The sequence below is a fragment of the Dipodomys spectabilis genome, unplaced genomic scaffold, assembly GCF_019054845.1.
Source record: "Dipodomys spectabilis isolate Male_0828 unplaced genomic scaffold, ASM1905484v1 ptg000032l, whole genome shotgun sequence".
In the NCBI taxonomy this organism is placed as follows: domain Eukaryota; kingdom Metazoa; phylum Chordata; class Mammalia; order Rodentia; family Heteromyidae; genus Dipodomys; species Dipodomys spectabilis.
Genome location: NW_024870709.1, coordinates 22677197 through 22695495, shown reverse-complemented (window position 1 = coordinate 22695495; position 18299 = coordinate 22677197). Strand labels below are relative to the sequence as shown.

The 18299-nt window shown below is 36.9% G+C and overlaps 1 protein-coding gene across 1 annotated transcript; it reads right to left on the bottom strand.

The window, feature by feature from the left end:
- Positions 1-13987: 13987 nt before the first annotated feature.
- Positions 13988-14953, bottom strand: LOC122105634 (olfactory receptor 5H8-like). The gene has a single exon (XM_042676959.1). It carries the CDS (start codon positions 14912-14914, stop codon positions 13988-13990), a length of 927 nt encoding a protein of 308 aa, XP_042532893.1. The 5' UTR covers positions 14915-14953.
- Between the last annotated feature and the right edge of the window lie 3346 nt (positions 14954-18299).

Sequence of the window (18299 nt, the reverse complement as noted above, 5' to 3'; positions counted from 1 at the left end):
TTTAAAGTTTTCATCGTGGAAGTCCTTCAGTTCTTTAGTTAAGTTAATTCCTAGGTATTTTATTTTTTGTGGGGCTATTGCAAAAGGAGTTGTTTTCCTGATTTCAGCCGTGCTCTTCTCATTGTTGTAATACAGAAAAGCCATTGATTTTTGAGAGTTAATTTCATACCCTGCTACTTTGCCAAAGTTTTGAATCAGCTCAAGTAATTTGGGAGTGTAGTCCATGGGATTCTTTAAATACAAGATCATATCATCTGCAAAGAGGGAGAGTTTTACTTTTTCTTTCCCTATTTGGGTCCCCTTTATGTTTGCATCTTGTCTTATTGCTGTAGCTAGGCATTCTAATACTAAATTGAACAGAAGCGGAGAAAGTGGACATCCTTGTTTGTTCCTGAGTTTAGCGGAAATGGCTTTGGTTTTTTGCCATTAAGTATAATGCTGGCTTTAGGTTTGTCATATACAGCCTTTATTGTATTGAGGAATGTACCGTGGATTCCTAGTTTTTCCAGAGCCTTCATCACAAAGGGGTGTTGGATCTTGTCAAATGCCTTTACTGCATATATTGAGATAACTATGTGGTTCTTCTCCTTGATCTTGTTGATATGATGAATTATATTAATTGATTTGCATATATTGAATGAGCTTTGCATCCCTGAAATGAATCCTGTTTGGGCATAGTGTATGACTTTTTTTGATGAATTGTTGAAATCGATTGGCCAAAATTTTGTTGAGAAGTTTTACATCTATGTTCATCAAAGAAATGGGTCTATAGTTCTCTTTCTTTGATGAGTCCCTTCCTGGTTTGGGGATAAGGGTTACGATGGCTTCATAGAAAGGGCTTGGTAGTGAACTTTCTCTTTCAATATCATTGAAGAGTTGGAGGAGTATTGGTGTGAGTTCTGTTTTGAAAGCCTTGTAGAAATCCACTGTAAATCCATCCAGTCCTGGACTTTACTTAGATGGGAGGTCTCTTATTGCTGTTTCTTTTTCAATGCTTGATATGGGTCTATTAAGTTGGTGTACCTCATGTTTGTTTAGTTTCTGCATGTCGATATTTGCTAGGAAATCATCCATTTCTTCCACATTCTCAAACTTATTAGCATAAATGTTTGAAAAGTATTCCCTTATAATGTTCTGAATCTTGGTTGTTTCTGTGGTGATGTTTCCATTCTCATCTCTGAGTTTGTTTATTTGGGTATGTTCTCTTCTTTTTCTGATAAGATTTGCTAAGAGGCTGTCAATTTTGTTAATTTTTTCAAAGAACCAACTCTTTGTTTGTTGATTCTGTTTATGGTTTTCTTGAATTCTCATTCATTTAATTCAGGTTTACTTTTAATTATTTCTTTCCATCTTCTGGATTGTGGTTTAAGTTGTTGGTCTTTTTCCAAGAGGTTCAGATGTCTCATTAAATTGTTGGTTTCAGATCTCTTCAATTTGTTGATGTAAGAACTCAGAGCTATAAACTTGCATCTAAGGACTGCCTTAGAGGAACTTGTAATTTCTGTGCTCATTTTGTTGAATATCATGAATATTTCAATTTCATTTCTAATCTTATCTATGATCTACTGGTGACTCAACAGTGTGTTGTTCAGCCTCCATGTGTTACAGGACTTTTTTGGGTGGCTTTAGGTGTTGAGTTCTAATTTCATTCCCTTTTGTTCTGAGAGAATGCAGGGCATAATTTCAATGTTTCTGAATTTGGATAAGTTTGTGCTCGTGAAAATGGTAATACTTCCCAAGGCTAGCTACAAATTCAATGCAATACCCATCGATATTCCAATCTCATTCTTCAAGGAAATAGAAGAAGCCATGCAAAAATTCATATAGAACAATAAAAGACCCCGAATAACAAAAATGATCCTTAACAGAAAAAACCGTGCTGGAGGATTATCAATACCAAATTTCAAACTCTACTACAAAGCCATAGTAATCAAAACAGCTTGGTACTTTCACAAGAACAGACATTTTGTCATTACACTGAGTACAAAGAAAAGAAAACTGTATCTTGCATTCAGTAAGATAAATTGTTCTATGTTCACAAGTTGACCAGTATCTTTGTTGTTACTGTGGATGATTTACAAAGGAATAAATACATGGGGATGTGAAGGTGAAGGTCCTTCCAGATGACAGCAAACCGACCAAGATTTCCCACAATGCTGATAAGGGGATTTTCCACTGTGCTTATATGGAAGTTCTGTGAGAACAAGCTCTGTTGTCAACAATGTTGCATTTTCTTCTTATATATTCTCTCTATTGTCTCCTAAATAAAATGCATTAAATGTAAGATTATTCTTTAAAAGTTTATGAAATGAAAAATATTGGAGATGGATTAGAATAAAACTAGGCATTCATAAGAATGCTGCCTATATTTGTTGAATTAGCTCTAATTAATGAAAAGAATTTTAGAAGAATTGATGGAATCCAAAAATTAAATATTTTCCTTCACTCAATACTAATTAATTAACAGACTTAAGGAAAAAGAAAAGACTTTTCAAGCACTTGCTGAAGTTATGTTAAGACTATTGAGTGATAATAATCTCATTATTCAGCTATATGGATTAAGGATTAAAGACAATGATTATTTTTTCATATTTCCTTTTAAAACTTTTTATTGTCAAGAAAATTTACAGAAGGATACCAGTTACGTAAGCAAAGTAATGAGTACATTCTTGTCAACCTTGCAATAGTGATATATACAGACAAATCTGAACAATTTTTGGCCGGAGGGGGGTGGTGGTTAGGGGGAGAGAAAGTAGAAAAATTGAGGAAAGAGGTAACAAAGTTGACCAAGGTTCTTTAAAGTTGAAATCTTTGTGACAAAATTTAATCTTCACTTTTGTGCATGGCACCCACTCTGAAACTTTTAAGACCAATTAAGAAAATCTTTTACATAAATGTTATTGAGTACATTTCTTGTTATACATTGTTACCTCCTCTCTCATTTTCCCACTTTCCCTCCCCCTAATATCCCCCAAGTTGTAAAGTTCATTTCCAACATATTGTTTTATTTTGCTGTTAAATGTACTCACTATCTTACACATGTAACTGTAACACTTCCCTAACTACCTTGACAGTAAAATTAAAATTTTAAAGTGTTCTTACAGCAAAGCAACTTTAAGGATGTGAAACTTGAGGGAGGAATAGAAAAGAGGAGATAATTTCTATTTTCCTAAGATTCCAAACTAGTAGTGTATATCAGAATTTTGCTCACATTTTGATCACCAAATACAGAATATGACGGATAATTATAGAAAGAGTTTTAAAATGAAGTATAGATATAGATTTTTCTAAAACTCCAGAGATAGATGACTCATATACATGCAAAATCCTTAGTCAATATGCAAGAAAACATTGTGTGATGAGGAACAAGACGATATTAATTCAAGAATAATCAAATTGGAGATCGATAGGAATCCCTGACACATTGACTGTGAAGAGATTTGTCATTAGAAGGTAGCAGTGTCACATCAGGATGAGAATGGGAATGAGAGCTCAGGTTTTTAGCAGAGGAACCTGCGAAAATTCAAGTGAGATATAACTAACAAAATTCTATAATTATCAAATATAATTATATGAGACGACATAATGATATGTTAGCTACAGATAATATATGCACTGAATTGTGGCAAAAGTGAAATTGAAATGAAGAGATAAGAACTGAGAAGTGATATTAAACCGATTATAAAGAAGATGTGGGTGGGCATCTCTATAATCTCAACATTTGTGAAGCAGAGATTGGAGGATCACAAGCTCCCAGGAGGCTGTCCTATATTGTAATACCCAGCTCACATTTGTTTAAGAACAGAGTAAAAGGATATGGAAGCAATTTACTAGCTAGAGGGCAGTAGATCCCCTCTCTAACCACATAAATATTGACGCTGCACAGAGACGGATACTTCTCTAGATCTCAAAACACAAATTTTAACCCTATTTACTTAGATTGAGAGAAAAAGGGTTACATTGATCAAGACAGATTGTGTTCATACACTGCTTGGTTAAATGGCAACTCCCTGTACAACTACACAAAGATAACTTTTGTTTAAAAACCCTAGGTTTGGTCAGTCAAACACCACCACCATGGATTTGGGATTTAGAGAGGGGAAGACAAAAGACTAAGGACCAAGCAGAATTTTTAAAATTGCATCTCTGGAAGCAATACCCAGACTCCAGCAGACAGACACTCCCCACAAATATACCACCACCAAAGGAGCTAACAGTGTGAGCTCTGACCTAAGGGAGCTGAGCAGTAGTAACAGTAGCCTACACAGCACTAGTGTTGGGAAGTGTTTTTTTTTCGTCTGCAGGGTGGCCACCTTAATTGATTTTGTTGGTGCTGCCCATTTGTATAGCTCATGCCCTCAGTGTCCCCAGTCTTTCTAAGTTAGAGGTAAACTAATTCAATAAATTCATTTCCTGCATTGTGGCCAGTGGGATAGAAAAAGTTCTTCATGGTACTTAGAGACTCCTTATTACACAGTGTGTTTGCTTACAGATACTATGTCAAAAACTAAAACTGAGGGTTGGAACAAATTTCTAATATATTGCAAGGCTTAAGAAATTTCACAAGGACGGGGAGTTCCGGGAAGATGGCGGAGGAGAAGCTGGAATCTGAACAAGCTCTTGCATAGAAAACAGTTTCAGAGTTCCAGTGAACAGTCCCAAGCCAGAGAATCACACCAAGTGTGCCATCACAGGACAGAGAGTTAGTCAAGAGAGGGGAAGCCAAGCAGACACATCTGAGCGCCTGCCAGCAGCTGCTGCGGCGGCAGGGTCGCAGCAGCGACCACCGCCGCGGGGGCACACCTGAGACACAGTCCGGGACGAAGGAGCCAGATGCAGCAGACGAGCAGATTCTACTCAAGACCAGCAAGAACCAACAAGGAGCGGACAACTTCATCCTGCACTTTGCAGACCAGAGACGACCCGGGATCCAAGACTCGGCGTGAGTAGAAACCCGACTTCCTCACTCCTTCTCAGGGAGCAGTGGAGGGAAGGCCACCCCTCCCCCCCCAGCACCGGTGATCTCCATCTTGGATACCGACAAAGCTCGGAGGAGCTGCTAGCTCCAACTCAGGCCTTGGAATAAAACTAGTCATTTAGCAGGTCACAAGAACTTAACGGCGAAGTGACCTCACAGACTCAGTCCCATCCAGGGAAAAGTCACCCAGCTCAGGCGCCAGCCATTGGAGTGGCTTTCCTCACTGGGTAACCAGAGCCAGAGGCTGCCCCTCCCTCTAGCAGCCACCACAATCAATTGAAAAACAGAAACCCTGAGAATGGCTCCAGGCTGGGTGCTGTGAGTTTTTTTCACAAAATAGCCCCAGGGAAAAGCTACTGTTTGTTGAAAGGCCTCAACTCTACCCAGAACCTAGCCTCGTCACTGCATCCCCTCTTTTGTGATTCTCAAAGCAGATCACCCTCCCAGTAAACTAACCTGGGAGGGGGATCTCAAAATCTTGGGTAAAGCAGAGCATTTTTCTGCCTGTTCGAACAAACTGACTTAAGAAACCAATCAAGCCACAGGACCTCAAGCTGACCAGAGACTCCAACCAGACTCTGGTTAGAGACAAAAGGGAGATACAGGACTCTTCCCACCCCTCCCAAAAAAAAAAAAAAATCAAAGAACTTTTTTTTTCTTCTTCTTCTTTTCTTTTTTTCTTTTCGTATTTTGTTACCTTATATATATAAAAAAATTTTTTTGCTTTTCTAAAACTTTTATTAATCTTTAATTTTTGCCTCTTCTGAAAAAATAATTGTTTTCCATTAACTTTTTTTTTCTCCTCTTATAATTTTTATTTTAGGAATACGTGAATGTGTGCTTTCCTTTCTTTTCTTGTCTTCTTTCTCTTTTTCTTTCATTCTTAATTATCTTTTTGTTTTTTGTCTAGCTCTACTGAACTTCTGATCTTTTCTTCTCACTTCCCTATCCTTTCCAACTTTTCCTCTTTGTTCTTCTTTATGTGACTTAACTCTTATCCTGCACATCCTCAGATAAACCCGTAGTTAACCAGTAGACCCTATCCCCCATTGTGTACACACTTAATCCACAAAATTATTACTCAATTCAAAACCTCTGAGACTTAAATTCATTAATAGCAGTACTACCTCTTTATACCTATATAATATTTTAAGCACTTTTTTAAAGTTTTTCAAATCTCCTCTATGTCCCTCCCTTTCTCTCAACATATTCATATTCCTCTATAAATAGATGGTCTTTTAATCTCTAAAATAACATTAATTTTTACGTTTCTATTTTTTTTTCTGGTCTCTTTTCATTCCCCTTTCCCTTTCTTCTGTTTCTCTCTCTCTCTACTTGCATCCTACCCAACCTATTTCCTGCATTGTAATTAGGACATAGTTAACTCTCCCTGTGCCTCCCCACACCAATCTATTCCTATTTTTTACCCACATTTCTCCCAAACCCTAATAATTTCTGGTTATCCAAATTCTTCTCTGCGGTTCGAAGCCCTTTAACTTATAGTTGTTTGATGTCGAATAGATGTATCTGTTGAACTAGATTGTATCTGTAGACTATTGACTGTACAAATGCAAACTTTGGTTGATGGTTGTCTTAAGATAGTGTTCTAGCACAAAACTGGTGCTATCTTCATCTCAAATGGGCAGAGTAAGCCGGAAAAACACAAGAAAAATGGCAAATTCGGGTATCTCAATTCCCAATCTTGATAATCCGGGGTTAGAACAGATAATGAATAATCCAGAGGAGAATTCCCAAACAGCTCTAAAAACACTGCTGGCAAACATGACAAATGAAAAGTTTGACAACGTAAAAAGGACTCTGTATGAGCGTGATAGGGAGAGAGAGGAGGCATCCCAGAAGTTTATACAGGAATATCATAAGCGTGAGGAAGCTACTCAAAAACTGATACAGGATTTGCGTGAACAACTTGAGAATACTCAAAGAGAAAGGGAGGAATGACGTGAGCAGGCTGAGAACACTCAAAGAGATCTGCAGGAATCCCACGAACGGGAGGAAGCTAATCAAAGAGTAATACAGGAATTGAGAGACCAGGTAGAGAACACACAAAGATCACTAAAGGCATTCATGGAATCCATTAACAAAGAGCTGAAGGAAGTCAGGGAGACCACAAAGGGAATGCTGAATGGAACCCAACAGAAGGAATGGGAGCCCAAAGAAACCATAACCAATCAACTAAGTGATTTGAGGACAAACACTGAACACCAAATTAAGGAAGTAAAGAAATTCATACAAGACCTAAAACAGAACTTCAACAAAGAACTTGAAGCCATCAAAGCTGACCAACTAGAAGGAAAAGAGATAAAAAACAAAGTAGAGAGTCTTGACAGCAGGTTAGACCATGCAGAAGATCGAATCTCAGGGATTGAAGGCAGCCTAGATATTATAGAGAAAGAACATACAACCATCCAAGACAAGTCCAAGAAATATGAGAGATCTATCCAACACCTGGAAGACACCATCAGAAGGCCTGATCTAAGGATAATGGGTGTAGAGGAGCACCTAGAAACTGAAGTTAATGGTCTAGGAAATTTGTTTAACAGGATCCTAGCAGAGAACTTCCCAAACATGCAAAAAGATAGGCCTGTCCAGATACAAGAAGTCTTTAGAACCCCAAATAGACCAGACCAGAATAAGACATCCCACCGCCACATTATAATCCACACAGGATCAACTCAGAACAAGGAAAAGATCCTTAAAGTTGTCAGAGAGAAAAGCGTAATCACTTATAAAGGGAAACCAATTAGAATCACCTCAGATTTCTCAGCAGAGACAATCAAAGCAAGAAGAGCCTGGAATGATGTATGCCATGCCCTAAAAACAAACAACTATCAACCAAGAATACTGTACCCAGCTAAACTCTCCTTCATAACTGAAGGCCAAATAAAAACCTTCCATAGCAAAGAAAAATTGAAACAATAAATCTCCACCAAACCAGCCCTACAAAAGATTCTTAAAGATGTCCTACACATAGAAAACCAACAAGACTGCAATAAAGGCCAAGAAACTGCACCCAAACTGAGAATCCAAGAACCATAGGAAGAACCCAGTTTTCACAGCCCCCAAGAAGGTAGATAACATGGCAGGAAATCCCAAATACCTCTCAGTCCTATCTCTTAATGTTAACGGACTGAACTCTCCAATTAAGCGACATAGACTGTCTAGTTGGATTAAAAAACAAGACCCTTCTATCTGCTGCCTGCAGGAGTCACATCTTGCCCGAAAAAACAAACACATTTTCAATGTTAAAGGCTGGAACTAAATCTACCAAGCAAACGGCCCCCATAAACAGGCGGGAGTTGCAATCCTAATATCAGATAAAATAGACTTCAAATTAAAATTCGTGAGAAGAGATAAAGAAGGTCGCTACATACTAATTAAAGGATCTCTCCTTCAGGAGGATATTACAATTCTAAATATCTATTCGCCAAACAATGGATCACCCAAATTTATCAAAGAAACACTACTTTCCCTCAAATCCCATATAGATCCAAAGACATTAATTGTTGGGGATTTTAACACACCACTCTCCCCACTACATAGATCAACTCGGCAAAAACTCAACAGAGAAACCGCAGATCTAAATAGCTGCATAGATCAACTAGACTTAACAGACATCTACCGAACATTTCACCCAGCAGCATCGGAATACACGTTTTTCTCAGCAGCACATGGAACGTTTTCTAAAATAGACCACATTTTAGGCCACAAAGCAAACTTGTCTAAATTCAGAAACATTGAAGTTATACCTTGCATTCTCTCTGACCACAAGGGAATAAAATTAGAACTCAACACCAAAAGCCACCAAAGAAAGTCCGGTATCACATGGACGCTGAACAACACACTGCTGAATCATGAGTGGGTCATGGAACAGATTAGAAAGGAAATTCAAATGTTCATGCTATTCAACAAAAATGAACACACAAAATACCAGCTCCTCTGGGACACAGCAAAGGCAGTACTCAGAGGCAAGTTTATAGCTCTGAGCTCCTACATCAACAAATTGGAGAGATCTGAAACTAACAATTTAATGACACATCTAAACCTCCTTGAAGAAGAGCAGCAAGATAAACCCCAATCCAGTAGACGGAAAGAAATAATCAAAATTAAATCAGAATTAAATGAATTAGAATCCAAAAAAACTATAGAAAGAATCAACAAAACAAAGAGTTGGTTCTTCGAAAAACTTAACAAAATTGACAGACCTTTAGCAAATCTTATCAGAAAAAGAAGAGAACACACCCAAATTAATAAACTCAGAGATGAGAATGGAAACATCACCACGGAAACAAGCAAGATTCAGACCATTATAAGGGAATACTTCTCAAAACTTTATGCTACTAAGTTTGAGAACTTGACAGAAATGGACCTCTTCGTAGCAAATATTGACATGCCAAAACTAAACCAAGATGAGTTAAACTATCTTAACAGGACCATATCAAGCATTGAAATAGAAACAACAATAAGAGACCTCCCAGCTAAGAAAAGTCCAGGACCAGATGGTTTTACAGCGGAATTTTACAAGGCCTTCAAAGCAGAGCTCACACCAATTCTCCTACAACTCTTCAATGAAATTGAAAGAGAAAGCTCACTACCGAACACATTCTATGAAGCCATCATAACCCTCATCCCAAAACCAGGCAGGGACTCATCAAAGAAAGAGAACTATAGACCCATTTCTTTGATGAACATTGATGCAAAACTTCTCAACAAAATTTTGGCCAACCGACTTCAACAATTCATCCAAAAAATCATACACCACGATCAAACAGGATTCATTTCAGGGATGCAAAGCTGGTTCAATATACGCAAATCAATTAATATTATTCATCACATCAACAGGAGCAAGAATAAGAACCACATGGCTATCTCAATAGACGCAGAAAAAGCATTCGACAAGATCCAACACCCCTTCCTGATGAAGGTTTTGGAAAAATTAGGAATCCATGGAACATTCCTTAATACAATAAAGGCTGTATATGACAAACCTACAGCCAGCATTATAGTCAATGGTGAAAAACTAAAGCCATTTCCTCTTAACTCAGGAACAAGACAAGGATGCCCACTCTCTCCACTTCTCTTCAATCTAGTATTAGAATGCCTAGCTACAGCAATAAGATAAGATGCAGACATAAAGGGGATCCAAATAGGGAAAGAAGAAATAAAACTCTCCCTCTTTGCAGATGACATGATCTTGTATTTAAAGAATCCCATAGACTCCACTCCCAAATTACTCAAGCTGATTCAAAACTTTGGCAAAGTAGCAGGTTATAAAATTAACCCCCAAAAATCAATGGTTTTTCTGTATGCCAACAGTGAGAAAAGTGTGGCTGAAATTAGGAAAGCAACTCCATTTGTAATAGCCCCACAAAAAATAATATACCTAGGAATTAACTAAAGAAGTGAAGGACCTCTATGATGAAAACTTTAAAATCTTGAAAAAGGAAATCAACACAGAACTTAAAAAATGGCAAAACCTCCCATGCTCCTGGATTGGAAAGATTAACATCGTGAAAATGGCAATACTTCCCAAGGTTATCTACAAATTCAACGCAATACCTATCCAAATTCCACCCTCATTCTTCAAGGAAATAGAAGAGGCAATCCAAAAATTCATATGGAACAATAAAAGACCCCGAATAGCAAAAACGCTCCTCAACGGAAAGAACACTGCTGGAGGAATATCAATACCAAATTTCAAACTCTACTATAAAGCCATAGGAATCAAAACAGCTTGGTATTGGCATAAGAACAGACCTCAGGACCAATGGAATAGAATTGAAAACCCAGAAATGAACCTACAGACCTATAGCCATCTAATCTTCGATAAGGCAGCTAAAACAATCGAATGGAAGACAGACAGCCTCTTCAGTAAATGGTGCTGGCAAAACTGGTTAACTACATGTAGAAAACTAAAGCTTGATCCTTATATATCACCCTGCACCAGAATCAACTCCAAATGGATCAAAGACCTTGAACTCAAAGCAGACACTCTGAAAACATTACAGGATGGAATAGGAGAAACCCTGGGTCTCCTTGGCTCAGGCCAAAATTTTCTGAATAGAGACCCGGAAACACAACAAATCAAAGAAAGGTTGGACAAATGGGATTGTATAAGGTTGCAGAGCTTCTGCAGGGCAAATGACATAGCTAGCAAGATCAATAGAAAGCCCACGGACTGGGAGAAGATCTTTACTAGCCATACAACGGACAAGGGTCTCATATCTAAAATATACTTGGAACTCAAAAAATTAAACCACCCAACAACAAATCCTCAAAGAAACAACTGCCCAATAAGTAAGTGGGCAAAAGACTTAAAGAGAAACTTCTCTGAAGAAGAAAGAAGGATGGCCAATAGACACATGAAGAAATGTTCAACATCCCTAGCCATAAAAGAAATGCAAATCAAAACAACATTGAGATATCACCTCACTCCAGTTAGAATGGCAAAAATCAAGAACTCTAACAACAACAGATGCTGGAGGGGATGTGGACAGAAGGGAACCTTACTTCATTGTTGGTGGGAATGTAAACTTGTTCAACCACTTTGGAAAGCAGTATGGAGGTTCCTCAAAAGACTCCACATAGAGCTCCCCAATGACCCAGCAGTCCCACTTTTGGGCATTTACCCAAATGATCACAAACAAGGCCACACTAAAGCTACCAGCACAACTATGTTTATTGCAGCATTATTTACCATAGCTAAGATATGGAACCAACCCAGATGCCCCTCAGTAGATGAATGGATCAAGAAGATGTGGTATATATACACAATGGAATTCTATGCCTCCATCAGAAAGAATGACATTTCCCCATTTGTTAGGAAATGGAAAGGCTTGGAAAAAATTATATTAAGTGAAGTAAGCCAGGCCCAAAGAAACATAGGTCCCATGGTTTCCCTTATTTGCAATATCTAGTATAGGTATGAGTCAAGCGGAAAAAGTCAGAGAATGTGATGTTAGGAAAACGAACCCTCAAATATGTATTTTAATGTTTTTGTTTCTTTCATGCATGTGTTTCTAACGCATTTATAAGATTATTTCTTTGTTGCTTTGTATGTCCCTCCCCCACAGTGTAACCCCTGCTTCCACTATATTTGATGTCAGTATAACATGTGGAGGAGACGGGGACAAACAAGTCGTTTAAGGATTCTGGTGGACCTGGTGCAACAATGAGAAGTACAAAATGTCATGTCAAAACCAGCTTTACAATGTTGGTGGGGGGGGTATGATTGGGTGGGGGGGAGGGGGGAGGCTGGGAAGGGAGGTGACGGGTAAACAAAGGAGGAGGCTGCAATGCTTGGTTAGAAATGTATGCATTATCCTGCCCATGTAATTGTAACCCCTCTGTACAGTATGTTCAAATAAAATAAAATAAAATTAAAAAAAAAAAAAGAAATTTCACAAGGACAATTTGCCTCCAACCTGGACATTTCAAAAATGTTATGAAATTAAATATTCTAATCTGTACTACATCCCCAAAATTTAATTTACTTATTTTCCTTTTCTTCAAAAGTACAGCTACAGTCATCTCTTCTCCTCCCCGTGGAATGCTTCCTTGGTTTCTTTTCTGACTTGAGTAGTGTGGTTTGCCAATCTACAACGTAGGCATAAGATGATCTTGACATCTATTATAACCTCATTTTGAATTTTCTAATTTCACAACTTTAGTTGTGGCCATTTACTTTTACTATTTTCTTTAGATTAATGTTGACCCTAGACTAAAAACTGAAACAGGTTTTACAGACTGCTAGTAGAAATTTAGGTAGTGACCTGTATTTTAATTTGAGATAGTTTTCATTGCATGTAATCTCCAATCACAAAATAACTGAAAATTACCCAATTTTATTTGTGTGTACTACTGTTTGCATCATAAAGTAGAAAGAGCAGTAGAGGAACATTTTCTGTATATTTCCTCATAAGCATGTGTGTGCATGCTTGTCCACATGTGCATGTGTATCGTGCGGTCACTATTACAGAAAGTGAATAAAAAGAGCAACTAATATTTGACAAAGCTTTAAAAATTTTAACCAGATTATGAGCTTTATTCAACAGAGAATCTTTTTTTCTAGTAAGAACCAAAAGGAGAAACATCTTCCAATAAGTTCCAAAAGGAGAAGAGTAACAAACATTTTCACTGAAGACAAAAGATCTTCAAAACCAGGACCAACATCAGTAGAAATCGACTATGCTTCTAGCCCCATCGTGCACATCTACATACACAATAAATTCTTGGCTCCTTGCTGTATTCCTCTGACCACCCTGTGATCACCAAAATGGGGCAGCAAAACAGAATGGTCCCATTTCACTTAATTTCCCAGGCCCAGAAAGACAAAGGATGCATATTTCCCCGTGTCTGTGGTAATGAGATTTAGCTTATAAGTAAATATGTCAGGTTGTGTGCAAGTGTATGCAAATGTATTCACTGAAGCAGGGTAGATTCAAGGAAGAATTCAAATACTAAAATTCCTGAGAAAGACAAAGTCAAAGTTCCACTAAATGAACACCAGGAAATGAGTTCTGGAAAGAAGTGGATAGGGTCAAGGGGAAAATGGTAGATGAATGATGAGGAGAAAAGGGGGAGAATGCAATACAGAATCCAATGTATATGCTACACAATTAAGAAGACTAAGGAAGAGTTTGGGAAGGAGAGAGCTGGGTGAGAATGTTGAAAGGGGGGTCATTGATCAAGATGCATTGTATTAATAAACTTCATTGTTAAATAGATGGCAGCTCCTTTTACAACTATGTAAAGATAATTTTTAAATTAAAAAACAAAACAAAATAAAATCAGAATGATTCCAGGTCTCGTGCCTTCCTGGGCAGCAAAACCTTGTATAAACAATAATAACAATAAAAAGTAATAAATTTTAAAATTCTTAAAGTCTAAGCCAATTATACTTAAAAATAGCAATTTTTCACATGGCTAAAAGTAATTTAATTATAAGGAATTTCTATTTTGTTAAGAAAAAAAATTCTCCCATTATGCCATCTAAACATTTCCTTTCCATTGTTTTCTCAGTGAGTTTATGACTTGCTTATTTCTCAGACTGTAGATAATGGGATTTAGCACAGGAATTACGACAGTGTAAACTAGAGAGTCCATCATGTCCTCCTCATCTCTCTGTGAAGAGGCGGGGCGCACATACATGATAAGAAGAGTACCAAAGTATAAAGACACAGAGAAGAGATGGGCTCCGCAGGTGGAGAAGGCTTTCTTTATGTCTTTGATGGACTTCTTTTTTAAGATTGCAAAGATAACCAAAGTATAAGAGGCAAGAACAGTCACAAAGCTGAATCCTTGAACTGAGCCAGCCAAAAAATATACCAGCATAAAATTAATTGAAGGATAAGTACAAGAATTCTTTAATAAAGGCAAAATGTCACAATAAAAGTGATATATTTTGGAAGCACAGAAATTTATTTTGACTAAAAAATGCTGGTGAATTATGGCATGAAGAAATCCTGCTATAAACGTCAGCACAATTATCTGGATGCAAAGCCTATTGGTCATAATCACTGGGTAATGTAGAGGTTTGCATATGGCCACATAGCGATCGTAAGCCATTGCTGTCAAGAGAAAACATTCTACAGTTGCACTGAATCCAAAGGAAAAAAACTGTGTCAAACATTCAAGGAGAGATGTCATGTTGTCTTTGACTAACAATGTGACCAGCAGTTTGGGTGTCACTGTAGATGATATCCAAGTGTCTACAAAAGCTAAATTCCCCAGGAATAAGTACATAGGTATGTGCAGGTGAGGGTCATGCCAGATGACACTAATCAGACTGAGGTTCCCCATAATGGTCATGAGATATATCACCAGGAACAGCAGAAACAGGGGAATTTTCCACTCCGTTTTTTGTGTCAGTCCAATGAGCACAAACTCTGTCAATGAAGTTACATTTTCTTTTTCCATGTCCTCACTGCTATGTCTCCTGAAGAATAAAAAGAAAATCACTAACTGTGAAAATAATATTCTTGATGTAATTTTGAACTGAAAATTTTTGTAAAAGAATTGAAATAAACCATAAATTTTCATGAGAATCTCCCATTCTTACTTATTTTACACAAAAATAAAACTTTTGGGACTATTGCAATAAAAATTAAATTTCAGTTTTTGATTATTTAGAAATAAAAATATTTAGAGAAAAATGAAAATTATTTCAGATAAATGCTAAATTTATCCTGAGCCTGATACATGCACAGTCAAGGAAATGATCTTTTTTAATTCAAGGGTTCTAAATTGAAAGCTGGGTAAAACTAAATCAAAAGAGTTGGCTGAGTAGTTTCATTGGGCTTTATGTGATATCATATGCAAGGACAGTGGTTTGTGAAAGAGATATGTTGAAGTTACATCTTCAGAATTTCCAGGTGACAAGCATTTAGTAGAACAGTACCAATAAAATAAATGATTCAGGAGGTACCATGATAATGAAAGGAAAAATAATGTACATTTTATACCATAAAAAGTGTCGAAAATAGAAGAGAAATAACTTAGAAAGAGCATAAGTAACTTATAAATTAAGTGTGCGTCATTCATAAGCACTTGTTGGCGCATCACAAGTCTGAAGTGTAACTTAGGTTAAATCATACAACTCTTTACACATAGGTTATAAAGTGGTGCAAGTTATTAATTCGATTGCTCAGAGCTCAACTCTCTTTCTATTAAATTGACCTTAATGACAGAGACATATTTATTGCAAGATACTCAATTAGTAGTACTTTCACAGGGAACTTAATCAGTCAAACTAACCTTTCATAGATTTGGACTTTGAGGAAGGGGAATCAAAGAAAAGAGATCAATGAGAATTTTTGAATCATATTCCATTCAAGAATAGTAAGCAAAAGTGTGTCTCCTTCAACAATGGATTATCTGGTTGAGTAGCTGAAATTTGTGAGACTTCATCAGAGCTAACAGCAGATTTCACTGAGCTGGTGTTAACAAATATTCTTTGATTTTTCATTTGTTTGTTTTTTCCTGCTCAGTGGCTGATTTTATTTGTTTTATTCTTGCCTATTTTTATATCTGATTTTCCCACAGTCCTCAGTTTTTATGTTAGTATCAATATTCATTCAATAAGTTCATTTCCTGCCAAGTGATCTAAGAGAGAATTATTTCCTGAGTCTTGGAGATTTGTTGTCAGGGAATAGATGGTGGCCTCAGACACAATGACAGAAACTAAAATTCCCAGAGAGAACAATAGTTCAATACCCTAAAAAGCCTGAACGATTTCAGCGTGGTGAGTTTTCCTCTGAACTGCATATTTCAAATAGTTTCCAGCATTTCTGATCACTGTAATCTGTGCCATTTTCCAAATGACCCAATTCAATTAATCTTGGATATATCCATGCACAGAATGACTTGCAATTGCTTTTCTCTCAACAATCATCTTTTATCAGAAAAATGTTAAGACTGCATTCTAAATCAGACTATACAAATAGACAGTGAAACTTATATCCAATTAACATCAAGAAGCCAGAAGTGAAGCTGTGGCTCAAATGGTAAAGTGTGCCAACCTTGAAGGAAAAAGCTGAAGGACAATGCCTAGGGCCTGAGTTCAAGCCCTGGCACTGGTGCACAGAATAGCAACAAAAAAAATTTAAAAAGTAAACAAAAGCAAATGTGGTATATATACACAATGGAATTCTATGCCTCCATCAGAAAGAATGACATTGCCTCATTTGTTAGGAAATGGAAAGACTTGGAAAAAATTATATTAAGTGAAGTAAGCCAGGCCAAAGAAACATAGGTCCCATGGTTTCCCTTATTTGCAATATCTAGTATATGTCTGAGTCAAGCAGAAAAGGTCAGATAAGTTGATGTTAGGGAAATGAACCCTAAGATATGTATTCAAATGTTTTCTTTTTTTCATGCGATTGTTTCTAACACGTTTATTATTTCTTTGTTGCTTTGTATGTCTCTCCCCCATGGTATAACCCCTGCTTTCACTGTATTTGATGTCGGTATAATTTGTGGAGAGGAAGGGGAAAAACAAATCGTTTAAATAGGGATACAGGTGGATCCGTTGCAACAATGAGATGTTCAAGTCGTTATGTCAAAAACGAACTTTAGAACTTTGGTGGGGGGGGGGCGGGCAGGGGACGGGGGGGGGGGGGGGGGGGGGCGGGGGGGTGGATGAGAAGGGATGGGAAGGAGAAACAAAGGAGGAGGCTACAATGCTTGATAAGAAATGTACTCATTATCTTGCCCATGTAATTGTAACCCCTCTGTACAGTATGTTCACAATTTAAAAAAAGTAAGAAAACCAAGAGGGAAGTAAAATAATCTCTATGAAGAATGTTGCCTTATACCTTATACCTTAAGAGTCTTAACCATAACATGCATTTGATTAAAAAGAATGTGTCTTTCTAATCAGAATCAAAAGAAAGACATTTTTGTGAGAAAAGTTATGGTTGAAATATTAAACTAAGCTTTAAATTAATGCTCTGGTACCATATATCTATTTTATAAGTTCATTATAGTTAGGTTGAAAAACAATAAAATACAATTACGAGGAACAAATCAATTTTCTAGCTATCTATTGCTGACATATCAGTTCTTTCCTAATAAATACAGATATAATTCATTAATAATTTTCCTTTCCACTTGTTAATTGGAGTATCTTGGAAACACAATCTTACATCACTAAGAATTAGCAAAACAATTAACTTTCTGTGCAAAAAAGAATATGTTAGAAATTATTTTCATACCTTAGAAGAAATGGTAAGGAAATGTAAAAGCATTTGTCCTTATAAAGAGATAATCCATACAAGTCATAGAACAGCCATGATAAAGTCGTAGAAAACAATGATCACATCTGTACATTTTGGAAACTTCATTTCACAAACTGAAGAAATGTTATTTTATAAATATGTCTTCAGAATAAAACCCAGCCAATTGCACTATCATTTACTTTTGCCAAAAGTCATATGAGAACTGAACTCCCTAAGGACAGTGGGCTCCTTTAGGACAAAGGGAAACCATTCTACTGGGCATTGCAGACTTGGGCAATTTACAGAAACTTTAAATTGTTCCATAGGGTTTTACAGAATGTGAATTTGTAAAGATAAAGTCTCTACAAACAATTCAATTTTAATACCTAATGTTCTATTGTACATCCCTATTTTCCTGCACAAGTGACATTTCTGGTATGTTTGGGAAAATAAATAGCTTATATATAAATGATACTCTTCTGAGAGCTTAATTTTGAATAATTTTGTAGCAATTCTTCTATCATAATTTCAATTTTATTTTGGAAAATAATATTAGCTTAAAGTTATCATGAAAATTGCAGCACAAA